Source organism: Camelina sativa, chromosome 11, assembly GCF_000633955.1.
Source record: "Camelina sativa cultivar DH55 chromosome 11, Cs, whole genome shotgun sequence".
In the NCBI taxonomy this organism is placed as follows: Eukaryota; Viridiplantae; Streptophyta; class Magnoliopsida; order Brassicales; family Brassicaceae; genus Camelina; species Camelina sativa.
In genome coordinates this window covers 1834846-1847378 of record NC_025695.1, presented here as the reverse complement: position 1 = coordinate 1847378, position 12533 = coordinate 1834846, and the positions used below count along the sequence as shown (strand labels likewise).

Below are 12533 nucleotides of genomic sequence, written 5' to 3'. Positions count from 1 at the left end.
TTTTTTTTTTTTTTTTTTTTTGTCATCTGAATTTTATTATTAAACAGAAAAAAAGATACAAGTTAACATTACAAAGGCGACGAACAACTTGATGTCCTCGCGGTCATTAGGCGACGAACTAGTGAAAGTCCTTGCGGTCTTAAGCCCAAAAGAGGGAACAAACCTCAAGAACGAGGATGCATATTAAAAAACAAACACTAAAACACAAATCTAAACAGCAAAGTCATGGAAAAACTGAAACCTAATCTCAATCATTGAACAATGGCATGAGAGACATTCACAAAACTTTCCTATAGAACCATTAAACGTCGGAAGCACCAATAAAGCCAGATAAACCTCACACCAAAGCCAAACCAGAAGCAAACCAACAGGGAGGAAAGCAAGATACCAACGCGACCAAGGACACAAATACAACTCCCATAGAACCTCAACAACCAAACGGATTGAGCATGAAACCCTACGGTCAAAGAAAAACTTTGATATCGACCAGAGACAAACCACGCAAGATCAGCTGTTCTTACACGCGGACACTCCTCGACCACAGTTTCAGCCACCTACAGATATAAAACTGGTGACGTCCTTGCAAGAGAAGAACTAGAGACCGATTACACTGCTTCGACTAAAACCTCACTCCAAAGAATCCAAAGAAACTCAAAGAGAGTCTAGTAGGTGACTCAGGAACAAAATCCCTCCAAATGGCTCACACCAAGAACGAATCTAGAGCAAACACACAACCACAACCAGCAAGAGGACTTGAAGGAGAGGTAGAGCAAAAATCCAATTTCAAACCAAACAACAAAGCCATATCCAACAATCTAAGCCTCACATAAACAAACAACCCTAAATGAAACCAAGGTCACACCACACAAACCCGCTAAAAACTAAAGCCACCATCAAGCAAACAAGGGATATACCAAACACGCTTGACTTGATGAAATTGATATCGATTACGAGTCAGAGAATCAACCACACTTCCCCATAAGAATAAAAACCTCGGACATACACCACCGAGCATCACCACGACCAGATCTGGAACTTTAAGAAAAGGCGAGACTCCTCCGAAACAACAAAAGAAACCAAACGATGGCCAGAGAGAGAGAGATACACAAGAAAAAACACAATAAAAGGACAAAGAAGGCACAACACCGGAGCTATAAAGCCACCGGACGTTGGCAGAGACCAGGGACAACGCTGTTTTGAGTTTTAAGAGAGGAGTGAGATGGAGAGAAATTAGGGCGTCTTCGTTCTAAAGTTAATTGTTTTTAGTGATAATCCAAAAAAATAACATTTTAAAAACCCATAAGATGATTCTCATTTATAAGCAATGAAATAATAATCTAATATTAGTATACTAATTATTTTGATTCATCTGTATGTATATACAGATAAATACTTATCTAAATCCAGACATTTGCAAATGAAATGAGATTGGACACTTAGGATATACTTTAGATCTTCATGTCTCCCATATATTACATTATATATTAACACTACTATGAACAGATTAACCTATATAATAAAATGGTGATTTAACAAATGAGTTCATTCTTATTGATAGCATCTAACTAAATTTGGATATATTTATGCAATTGACAAATGTTTTAAGGTTTGATCAAAAAAAAAAAAAAAAAAATGACAAATGTTTTTAAGGTTTGAATAATTTTTGTACATCAACAAAAATTTTGTTGTCTGACGTCGACATCATGATTTATATTTATTCTATTGGTTTAAGTTAAATATATCAGTGTATACAGTTGATATATGAGAAAATGAATACAGTAACTATAGATTTTGTAATTACTTTCTATTCAGTTTGGTACTTTTTCATAATTGTTTTCAACCTTCCTCCTACTATGTAGACTGAGCTTTTGATTAGTGATTTTGTTGTAGAGCATAGGGTTTCAATTATAAAGTTTTTAAATAGACCCATGTGCAATGCTGCAACAAGCCTTACAAATTACAAGATGTACTTTATTAAAGGTCAAAATTGTTATAGTCAAATGATTACAAAGATTTCCTATAAATACAATGTTCTAATGGGATATCCGATATGACCATTTACTATTCAAATCTATCTTAACATTGTTTTAGTACATTTTTTTGTCATTATTTTTTTTCTTTGTATCCAAACAAATACCAACTAAATTTTCTACAATCCTTACAACCAAACACAATGATTTCTTTATTTGATAATATTAATTTCTTAAAATCTATCTACCTAATTTAAAGCAATATGTTAGATTGAAATATAATTCTCTGTTCACTTTTATTTAATCTTATATTTAATTATTTAAATTACTAATTAATACATTAAGTTAATAAAATTTTAGATTTTTTTTTAGCATATGATGTGATTTGAATTTTTATAGACGGATATATATTTAAAAATTTTTTTTTGAATTTTTGTAACCAAACAAATATATTCGGATATAGATTATTTCACATTTAAGTTATTTTAATATATAATGAATATCTATCTTAATCTTTTTATTAATTACTGTGAGAACACACACATATAACAATGTAACATTTATATTAAAACTCAAGTAAACTTGATCTATTTATAATATATTCAAAGGTTTTTTTAAAAAAATTACTTGTGGTGTACCACGGATCAAACCTAGTTTAAACATATATAAGATATGTACATACATATTATTTACATAAAGCAAGATATTTTAGCTACCGGCCATGATATATGCATTTTGAGAAACAATTCGAATGAAAAAAAGAAAGGAAAAAAACATCTTGAGCAAATACAAAAGGAGAATATAATACAAAGATTAAACTGGTGAAATGAAATCTAATTAGTGAGACATTAAAGAAGGAAGAAGACGAAAGTTAAAGAAAGTGGAAGCAAAAGAAAGAAACGAAGACAAAAACGCCATTGTCGCCGATAACTTATACCGATCACACTGCTTCTCTCCGGCTCCGATCAAAAATACGGCCACGCTTGCCGTCGAGCATGCACCTCCCAGCGATAAAAACGACAGAACCTGAACAAATCCATATATATTAATTAGTAAATCAATCATTTAAAATATGTTGGTTAATTAATTACACATTTCCCTGTTTATTATTTATCATATAGTATCTACATTATTATTTTCACACCATTTTTCAGAAGAAGCCTTGAAGTTGGACAATATATACATCATATGCCATTATAATTAAAACATTTAATATAAAAAAAATTAAAAATCAAATTAGGAAAATCGAGTATGGAAATATATATTTCCCTAAATATCTGAACAACATCAATTTATATTTTCTTTTTTAATTACAATTTTTAAAATGTTTTAATGAAAAAAGAAACTATAGTATCTTATCTTATTCAATTTTGATTTTTCATAATTGGTTTGGCATTATACATGTTTTCCATTATACATAAATTGTTTAATGTTTTCTATGTTAAAATGGATAGAGCAATTGATAATAAACTAATAATGTGTGATTTTATTATACTATATATATATATATATATATATTTTTTTAACCTCCACAAAATGATATATGTTTTTTGACTAAAAAAGATGTGTCATTTATAGAGTTATGATGTCAAATACAAATATATATCCTGTTGCACAGTTTAAATAGTGAATACATCAAATTTAGTCATATGAGTAATATCAATAATATTACTAACTTTATGATAATAAAACTAAATCTGTGTAAATATCAATAACAATACTAAAAAAGCAACAATAATTTATGGAAAATTTTATTTATCCACGGGTCCAAACCTAAACTAAAAATAATCATAAGAATGTGATGGGAATTAAGTTAATATTAGTATACACTTATATATTTTTGCGGGTTGGTTTAAAAACACAAACAAAATATTTTAAAACTTAAGTTTACATGAAAGGAGTTAAAAACCAACACTAACCCGCTCCATCATACTCAGATACAAAACTAACTATTTTTTTTTATTCACGGATCCAAACCTAGACTAAAAATAATCATAAGTATGTGATAGGAATTAGGTTAATATTAGTACACTTATATATTTTTGCGGGTTGGTCTAAAAACACAAACAAAATATTTTAAAACTTAATTTTATATGAAAGGAGTTAAAAGCCAACACTAACCCGCTCCATCATACTCATAGACAAAACAAACTAATTTCAAATTGGTGAATAAAATTTAAATAATTTTATACTAACTACAAAGTATTATACATATTAACAGATGTTTACTTTTACAACAACTAATTTTGATTGATTAAATTCCAAAATAAAAGAATTTTGATTAATTAAATTTCAAATAAAAATTATATTTTTTAAATAGATAAAGAAAATAAAATTACAAATATCTCAATATTATTGTAAAAAATTGTAAACATATATTTGATCCAACATAATGTTTTTTTAATAAGTTATATAAAATATACAAAAATACATAATTCCGCACGTTAAAAACTAGTAATTTATAAAAATAAAATACGAGTACTTTAAAGAGCCAGAAAAAGTTCACATAGTCTAGTACAAGTTGATGTACTCTAGTGATTTCGAAATCTTGATTACAAGCAAAGATCAGTGATCCATATTCCTCTGCTTATTGCAAACAGATATTTTCAGAAGACGATGATGATTATGTTCTATTGAAATGTTATAACAGAGTCTGATGGGTCATCATCAGCTTATTCTGGTTTTGATATGACTCGTTTTACATGAGTCATCAGTTCAATATCAATCATGACCATTTTCAGATTCGACATGAGCTAGTGTTTTTTTCCGGTTTCAATTGTAGTTAACCGCCTGAAATTATTTTAGACCTAACTTTGACAGATCAGAACTTAACCGGTTCATAACATGATTGGACCGGTCAGCTGCAAAGACTTGGCCTACTACAACTTCTATAACTATAACTTTATAAGTTTGAGATTCATTCTACCACACACTGAATTACCAAAGATGATAGTGGAGTCTAAGTTAAACAAGAAACAAAAGGTACGAACAACTTTTTGCATAATATTGTTACAGATTAGTTGACCCGAAATTGAGAACACCATGGACCATTCATTACAGTGGAAACCATTATTAGATATCTATAAGTTGGTGTATAGCCTAAAAGCTTTTATCCATTAATGGCTAATGTGATTTGGATATCTATCAATCTTTTCTCATAAGATATGGTCCACTACAGATATTTTAGTGGGAAAGAATATTGCAGAAAAGCTAATTATAAAGTTGTGGAATGTATTACAATTTGAATACTACTTGGATTGTATTTTTGATAGGAACCAATCAAAAAGTATAATCTATCTCCACTATGTCTATGTCTATTACAGTATTACTCGTCACTATCAGCTCATTTGGTAAACACACATTTTCTAAAGTAGATGAATATAGCTACGAACAAAGATAACTTACAAAATCTCCAGCGACGATGACTGATATAACTGTTGCTTGCATAGGAAGGCTTTGGATGATGATGGAGTAAGCGTCCATTAGGGCTAACGTCACGCTCCATGGTGTCACTAAACCCATGACTGTAACTAAATAACTGTTCCACAACATTCATAACTTAAGTCTTTGATATTCGAAGTATGTTTTATAATTTTGAAAGAAAGATTTGGTTTATTTACCAGAAGGCAGTGTAAGCGTATAAATCTTCGTCATCGTTAAAGCACATAAAAAGAAGCGAAGCAGAAGAAAAGAGAGTTTGCCCAATACGAAGAACAAAGCTTGAGCTGGTTCCAAACGACGCCGTTCTAACCATCTCCATGAACGGAGCCCTTGTTATTGTCGTCTCTCTTCCTCGTCATTGTCACCTTCGTCGATCTGCCATCACTGTGTTGTCCAAAAGATTTGAACTTTGAGTAGGAGAGAAGACAGAATCAAGAAACAGAGCAAAGGGTCCTCTGTTTTTGAGACAGGGGAGGTGGAAAAAAAAAAAAAAAACACAAAATAGATGTGACAACAATGGGGTCTTAAGGCGGTTTTGCTTAGTTATGAATATGTTCTTACTTCTTAACCAGAAAGGGTCCTCTGGTCATGTTGCTGTTACCAAGCAATTATCCAGATCTACAAATATGATATCTTAATCCGTAATGATTAGTCTCTTTTCATCACAATAATTAGTTTCTGATTAAAGCCAAAAGTGCAACAGCTAAATTATAGTATAGTGTTACCTAATGGAGTTCAACATGTGCTTATGAACTGGAATCAATCATCTTAAATCATAACATTTACAGACAAACAGATCCTCTAGATAATCTATGTTTTTATTCCTCAAGTTGGGCATACCAGATTCCTTGAATCTTGACATCCTTAGGATTCTTGGCACCCAAATCAGTATCCGAAGGCTGAATACTCTCGAAAACACCGATCACTTCACGGCTCTTGGGATTACTCTTTGTGACACTAAATGTGATCTTACCAAGTGAAGCAGTGGTGTCTTTGTTGTTCTCCTTAGCTAGCTCCTCGTCGTCTCCTCTAGCAGGTAACGCAACCGCATTGTCGTATCCCGTAGAACCACCACGGCCTTTAGGATCCAAGAAAGACGAGCCTCTATAAGATGGCACCAAGAAATCTCCTCCAAAGCTCTCTGGTCTACCTGATGCCACGAGCTGCTTGATCGTGAACAAGAACGGTACACGCTCCCCACCGGGAAGTTGTACAGTCACTGCAGCGTAATCAATACCGTCCTTCTCTATAAATTTCACCTTTCCATCAGAAGCTACCTATTGAATTGAATCAATACCAAAGTTAAGATTTTGTACGGATTGTTGGAATGCCAATTGCCAATGTATGGAAAGGTTTTAGCAGCGAGATTTACTTCGAAAGGGCCTTCGATTTCATCGAGTGTGTAAGACGAGTCATGAGCTTTGTGTTTTGGAAATCAGGCGTGGAGTTCTTGCTAACTCCTTCAGCTTTGACGGTGAATGAAGTTGGCTCTAAGCAAAATTTCTTGGCGTAGTATTTGCCTGGCTTTATGGAGAATGAGTCCACACCACCTTCAATGGTTGGACATTGATTTGCAGTCCCTGTTCCTTTCACTTCCATGTAAGTCTTGCTCTGTATCTCTTCAAAAGTTAGCCTCTTTGGCACTCCTTCTGCGCTTGCCCCCTAGTTATATACACAAAAACATGTTACATGGATCATCAACATGACAACATACCATTATCTTTATTTTAAACCTTACTTTCGTAATCAAGATCATCAGAAGTAAACTAAAGGCTGAGTCTTTAGCGATAAATATTGATAGTCAGTGAATTAAGAGGACGAAACCCTAATATATAAATCCATGTTCATATGTTTCTCGATTTCTTAAACCCTAATATAGCGATCATAGGAGCAAATTAGACTGTAAAAGGTATGAGTTTTTTGTCATCAAAAGCGATGAAAAAATTTCCGAAAAGCTAAAACTCGTACCGAGACGATGAGAGCAGAGGTGGCGAGTGCAAAACCGGCGAACTTAGTAGCGTCAACGCACTTCTGACTTAAGTTCTTGAGATCGTTGTGGAGGGAGCAAGAGACACGGCTCGCCACCGTGTCGACGCCAAAGCATTTAGAGACACTCTGAGAAGAAGACCTGAGCTTTGCGGCGGCGCTGGTGGGCGTAACCACCCTAGTGGATTGCACGGGGGTAACGGCGGCTTGTAAGAAAGCGGCCATAGTCCGCCACAGAGTCACTCCTCTGATCAGACCAAAAAGCTCTCTCTGATCTGATGTGTCTCTTTTGTGAGATTTGAAGTGTAAAGGGATTACAGTATCAGGTTCTGTGTTAGTGGCTGCTTACTGTTTGTCATCAAAGATTCCACATCTTGATTGATTCTAGTAATATACGCTATTAAATTAAAAAACGTCGTGCATTACACGTTTAGATATGAACAACGGCCCGTATTTCACTTAACAAACTAATTAAAAGTTTAAAAACTAATCAAGCAAAATTTAACTAAAAAAATAAATAGATAAAAATCCATGCTATAGAATATCCATAAAAATTCTATAATTTTTTTTTTTTTTTTTTTGTATAAAACAACTATTAGTCATTGTCAACTGAATAAGTAGTCTAGATTATTCAAGATCTTTTTCAACACACCAACCAATATAAAAACTCACGTTTCTTACAAGTAACATATACAACAAGATAAAAGAAGTTACAAGTCAGCACAACTGAAATGCTTCTTATAAAGACATTAGACAATTTAAACGTTGAATCTTAATTCAAGACTACATACAAGCCAATAAATAGGGTTGGAGTGGACTTAGAAGATGTGAAAAAATATGGTCCAAATCGGGTAAACGAGGAGGGCAACGATCCCAAGGGTATTGGAAATTCCATGCTTCTCGGTAAAACATTTTTTGAATCCACCAGAAGCTTTAACGTGTTCATGGAAAAGGTAACATGCTATTGCAAGACATATTACTGCTCCAACCCAATTTTCTCTTAGTGTCTCAGCTATGAGTCTCGGCGCAACCACCAGAAGAAGAATCAATGCTGCCGGAATCTCTAGCCACTCTAAATGATGAAAAACATCAAAGTTTAAAGAATTAAGATCAAAGTTTCGTGATTATATATTAGGTTCGAAATTCAAACAAATGTCTAGTAATCTGACCTGGAAACTCTTTAGGGAAGAAAAGCCTTATTGTGATCGCAATGAGAGCAATCCATTTCCCAAAATCTCCGCTGTGAAATTAAATCTAATATTAGTTACGTTTACAGAAATAACTCCAAGTGACCATTTTAAAGAGCACTTGTTCTTGATTACCTAAAGAAGTGGAAGATAACCGTAGGAAGTGTGAAAAAGATGTATGGCACTAAAAGGCTAGTCAACATTTTGGTTCTCCAGTTGGTCCGATCCAATATCAATAGATAGCTGTCAAAACAAACAATAAGAGTCATCACAATGATCCAAACAAAAGCACACAAAAAAAAAGTTATTTTGTTTCATCTTTTTTGCTCACATGGCGGAAATTGAAGCAGCCCATTGGAGGAAAGACGTGCCAAAGCCTAACCCGCCGAGAATCCTTACGTCTTTCACGAGCTTCTTTGTGGCGGCGACGAACTCATTCAGATCGGAATTGATCAGGTTCGCAGTCGTCTCCTCCGAAGTCTTCATGGCCAAATACTCAACCCTTCCCATTCTGCAAGTTTTATTTGTGAATGTAGCAAGTAAACTCTCTCTCACATAGCAGAGTATTTATAAACCAATCACATAACATCTTCGCTGCTAACCTTTGAAACTTTCAAATATGAGTAATAGAAGAATTAAAATGTGACTGTTAGTTAATTAATTAAATTAATATAATGATACTTAATCGTCGACTTCGAGTGTCTGTATTTTTAGTTATATTTCAATTTGTGACAACTATTCTTGAGTTTCGAGATATATAGAGCTGCTCGCCACGTAGGCTTTGGCGCTTTGCTGGGGTGACACTGACAGAATTAACACGTGGCTTCCCCAAAGAGGTCTCTCTTTTCGTATACAGCTCATCGTATCTCCTAATACATAACGAAACTTTCTACTAATCATATAAAATCTCAGATTTTTAATTCTACAAGTAACCCACATTTGGTAGGAAAGATTATCCTCTTATCCCTTAGTTAGAAATTAACTAATCCAGTGAAGTGATAAAGACACCTGAGTGATGATTACCAGATATATTGTGCTAATAAGATGTTGTCACTAAACTAGAAAGCGCGCACATAAAAGTAATACGATTAACAAGAAGCTAGCCAAGAAGTACGAAAATCGAAGCTCTCAGCGATTAAAAAGTGGCAAGTACGACGGACCCCATTACAATACAAGAACTTGAAATTAGTCTTGAAAGATTCATGAGGAAGATACGAAAATGTTTTTCTCAGTTTTCTTCGGTTAAAACTTCAGCAGTACTAGAAATTTCTATACCTTTTTCCTTTTCACCTTCAAGAAGAGTTGCCATCGGCTTTGTCTGAAGGCTCAGTAGCTGGTCTCTTTGATGCACTTGATTCTATGGAGGTTGCATTCATCAAGACTCTCTTCACTCCTCTTCCAACTACACCCAAATGAGTTACACCTGACGATGCTCCTACTCCTGCTGCTGCTGCACCGGTATGAGCAGTTGAGACTGTAGGCGACTCTAAATCTTTCCCGAAATTGGTATTCGCAGTTCCCATCCTAGAAGAGCTCATTTCAGCAGTAGCAGGAACAGCCTTTTCACTAGCATTTGCCTTGGCCGACGACATGCCCATTAGCTCAGCAAGAACTTGCTTTGGGTTCTCTGCTTGTTGTTTCAAATCCTCAAGCTGCATAAAACAAATGTTGGACATTAGTATGGTGTTGGACATTAGTATGGGTTTGGCGTTCTTTTTTTTTTCTAATGGAATGAAGACTTGGTTAACTTGCCTTCTTTTCTAATTCTTCAGCGAGACCAGCCATGACTTCGATCTCAGCTTCTTTGTCTTTGTCTGAAGCAGATTTATCAATGTAGGGAACATTAGATGATTGTTGGATGCCTTCATCTATTTCAGAGACGGTTGAGGAAGTTGCTGATCCAGAAGCAGCTTTGATCTCATTACTGAGCCTCTCCATCCGTGCTTTGCAAATTAATATAGCCTTCTGACAATATGGCATTGCTTCTTTAGGCTGACATCCAGTCTCTAGACAGATGCATATACGGAAGTTTCTGAAACGTTCAAGTTAAGTTTCTATAAACCAACACTTTCAATTGACAGAAACGAAAAAATGAGATACAAATTAAGAAATCAAAAGGATACAATTCGGCTGTGTGTCGACTGTCAGGTTCAACCAAACGCTCTACAATGGACAATGCTTTCTTGTAGTCACTCAGGGAAGACTCAATGTCCTCTGCATAATAAATCAACAACTCAGAATTGACCAATCGTAATAGAGGAAACCGAAATGAGGAAATGGAGCATAACAAAGTTGATACAAGAAATATATACGGTATACCTCTCTCCAATGAAATTTCAGCAAGCGCACAGAGTATATCCACTTTTAACATTGTATCAGTAGACTGTTTGTCAGTAATAGCCCTTGCAATATCCAGCATTTTCCAGGCCATATCCAAATCAGAGTCATCTTCATCACCATCTGCATCAGATAGGTCATCATCTTGACAATCTTCACCATCCTCTACTTGGTCTTTACCACCAGAACCTATGCATGAGGGGGAGCAAAGGTCAGAAACTTCCACATCCACAATTATTTTGCATACAGGTTTTTGAAAGAAACAAGAAAATACGATTAAATGGAACACTAAGAAACAAAGAAGCAGTAGCATCCACACCCCATAAGGTTAAACGAGGACAATTCCCAAAATTTTCCATTACCTTCTTGCCCACTTGAACTCCCTTGTCTCTCTGGGTCAGTTGAAACAACAGATGCAGCAGCCAAAGCTTCACCATTCGCAGTGGTGTTCTTCACAGAATCATCTTTATTGCTGGACTCTTGCTGAGGTTCACCTTCTTTCTTAGGCATGTTACCAAGTGGATCAGCTTCAGCTTGAGCCTTTTCCAGAAGAGCTGATCCATATCGATAGTATGCGTTTATACACTCAGGATCAAGTTCACCATAGTGTGCAACCCTAAAACAAACGCAACAAAGTTTCATTAAATCCTAAATCCTAGAAGAACAAATTTCAGAAAACTCAAGTCTAAAATTGAAATCTCACTTAAAAAAAACCTAAATCCCAGATGCGAATCGGAAACATATGAAACCCTAAACCCTCGATTGAGTTTTCGTGAAAATGCAAAAAACGATACCTGATCTCGAGGGCGCGGCTGAAGCAATCGACGGCTTCTCCGAAATCTTGGTCTTTCAAAAACGCAGAGGCTTGCTCCGTCAATTCGTCGGCGAACTCAAGCGTCTTCTCACGCTCCTCATCGCAAACATCAGTAGCAGCACTATCGGCGGCGTTGTTGTTGTTGTTGTTACAGGTAGAGTCAGTGCCGCCTCCCTGAACAGAAGATTCAAGAGTGGCTTCGATTGAGGCTTGATTAGGTTCTAGGGTTTGTTGGATCGCAGGCTCGGTTAGGGTTGTTTGTACAACCTCCGTCACCGAAGCTTCCGATGCTGAAGCTGCTTCTTCAACCATGGCGAGATTTTTTAAGAATCGAATTGGAAGAAACCCAAAAAAAAGAAAAAGAAAACGCCCAAATTTGTTGGGAGGAGAGTTGTACCGCAAAAACCCTCTCTTCGCTTTTTTGGCGGACTTGAGCAAAATGGTAACCCCCCAAAACAAAACAAAATTACTTCGCCAGTACAAAATTAATTTTTATTATTTTTGATTAAAAAGGGCGTATGTTATCTTAACAACGTGAAGTCTAGCTAACCTGTACCAGCTAAAATAGTAAAATATTAACACAAAAAAAAAAAAAAAAAAAGGAAAGGAAACTATCTGGTATTTTTTTTGGCGTAAACCGTTTCTTATAAAATACTGATATCTTCATCCCTCCTTGACAAAAGTCAAAATTTTCATTCGAGAGACCAAAATAAATATCAAAATCATCTTCGTTCTCTGTGAAATCGAGCTGATTGTAGTCTTGTCCAAAGAAAAAAAAAAAAAAAAAAAAAAAAAAAA

General features: G+C 34.9%; 3 protein-coding genes and 1 pseudogene across 3 annotated transcripts; all 4 read right to left on the bottom strand.

Moving 5' to 3' along the window:
• On the bottom strand, positions 2689-6010 carry LOC104721082 (CASP-like protein 5C1). The gene is made up of 3 exons (XM_010438991.2): positions 5591-6010; positions 5376-5508; positions 2689-2996 (listed from the first exon to the last, which is right to left on the bottom strand). Exons 1-3 carry the CDS (start codon positions 5728-5730, stop codon positions 2808-2810), a joined length of 462 nt encoding a protein of 153 aa, XP_010437293.1. The 5' UTR covers positions 5731-6010; the 3' UTR covers positions 2689-2807.
• On the bottom strand, positions 6027-7732 carry LOC104721083 (annotated as a pseudogene).
• Positions 8057-9166, bottom strand: LOC104721081 (cold-regulated 413 plasma membrane protein 4-like). The gene is made up of 4 exons (XM_010438990.2): positions 8916-9166; positions 8720-8827; positions 8567-8637; positions 8057-8469 (listed from the first exon to the last, which is right to left on the bottom strand). The coding sequence occupies exons 1-4, from the start codon at positions 9092-9094 to the stop codon at positions 8216-8218; spliced, it is 612 nt and encodes a 203-aa protein (XP_010437292.1). The 5' UTR covers positions 9095-9166; the 3' UTR covers positions 8057-8215.
• On the bottom strand, positions 9659-12196 carry LOC104721080 (protein HGV2). Its single transcript, XM_010438988.2, has 6 exons — positions 11716-12196; positions 11284-11537; positions 10904-11110; positions 10708-10798; positions 10337-10616; positions 9659-10236 (listed from the first exon to the last, which is right to left on the bottom strand). Exons 1-6 carry the CDS (start codon positions 12045-12047, stop codon positions 9877-9879), a joined length of 1524 nt encoding a protein of 507 aa, XP_010437290.1. The 5' UTR covers positions 12048-12196; the 3' UTR covers positions 9659-9876.

Excerpts from the sequence above, each read along its gene's own strand:
- LOC104721080 (XM_010438988.2), bottom strand. The coding sequence starts at position 12,047 with ATGGTTGAAGAAGCAGCTTCAGCATCGGAAGCTTCGGTGACGGAGGTT. Across the intron at positions 11,538-11,715 it reads AGCCGCGCCCTCGAGATCAG|GGTTGCACACTATGGTGAAC; the intron begins GTATCGTTTTTT and ends CGTTTGTTTTAG. Across the intron at positions 10,237-10,336 it reads CTGAAGAATTAGAAAAGAAG|CTTGAGGATTTGAAACAACA; the intron begins GCAAGTTAACCA and ends TGTTTTATGCAG.
- LOC104721081 (XM_010438990.2), bottom strand. The coding sequence starts at position 9,094 with ATGGGAAGGGTTGAGTATTTGGCCATGAAGACTTCGGAGGAGACGACT. Across the intron at positions 8,638-8,719 it reads GTTATCTTCCACTTCTTTAG|CGGAGATTTTGGGAAATGGA; the intron begins GTAATCAAGAAC and ends TTAATTTCACAG. Across the intron at positions 8,470-8,566 it reads CTTCCCTAAAGAGTTTCCAG|AGTGGCTAGAGATTCCGGCA; the intron begins GTCAGATTACTA and ends TTCATCATTTAG.
- LOC104721082 (XM_010438991.2), bottom strand. The coding sequence starts at position 5,730 with ATGGAGATGGTTAGAACGGCGTCGTTTGGAACCAGCTCAAGCTTTGTT. Across the intron at positions 5,509-5,590 it reads TACGCTTACACTGCCTTCTG|TTATTTAGTTACAGTCATGG; the intron begins GTAAATAAACCA and ends GTTGTGGAACAG. Across the intron at positions 2,997-5,375 it reads TCATCGTCGCTGGAGATTTT|GTTCTGTCGTTTTTATCGCT; the intron begins GTAAGTTATCTT and ends GGATTTGTTCAG.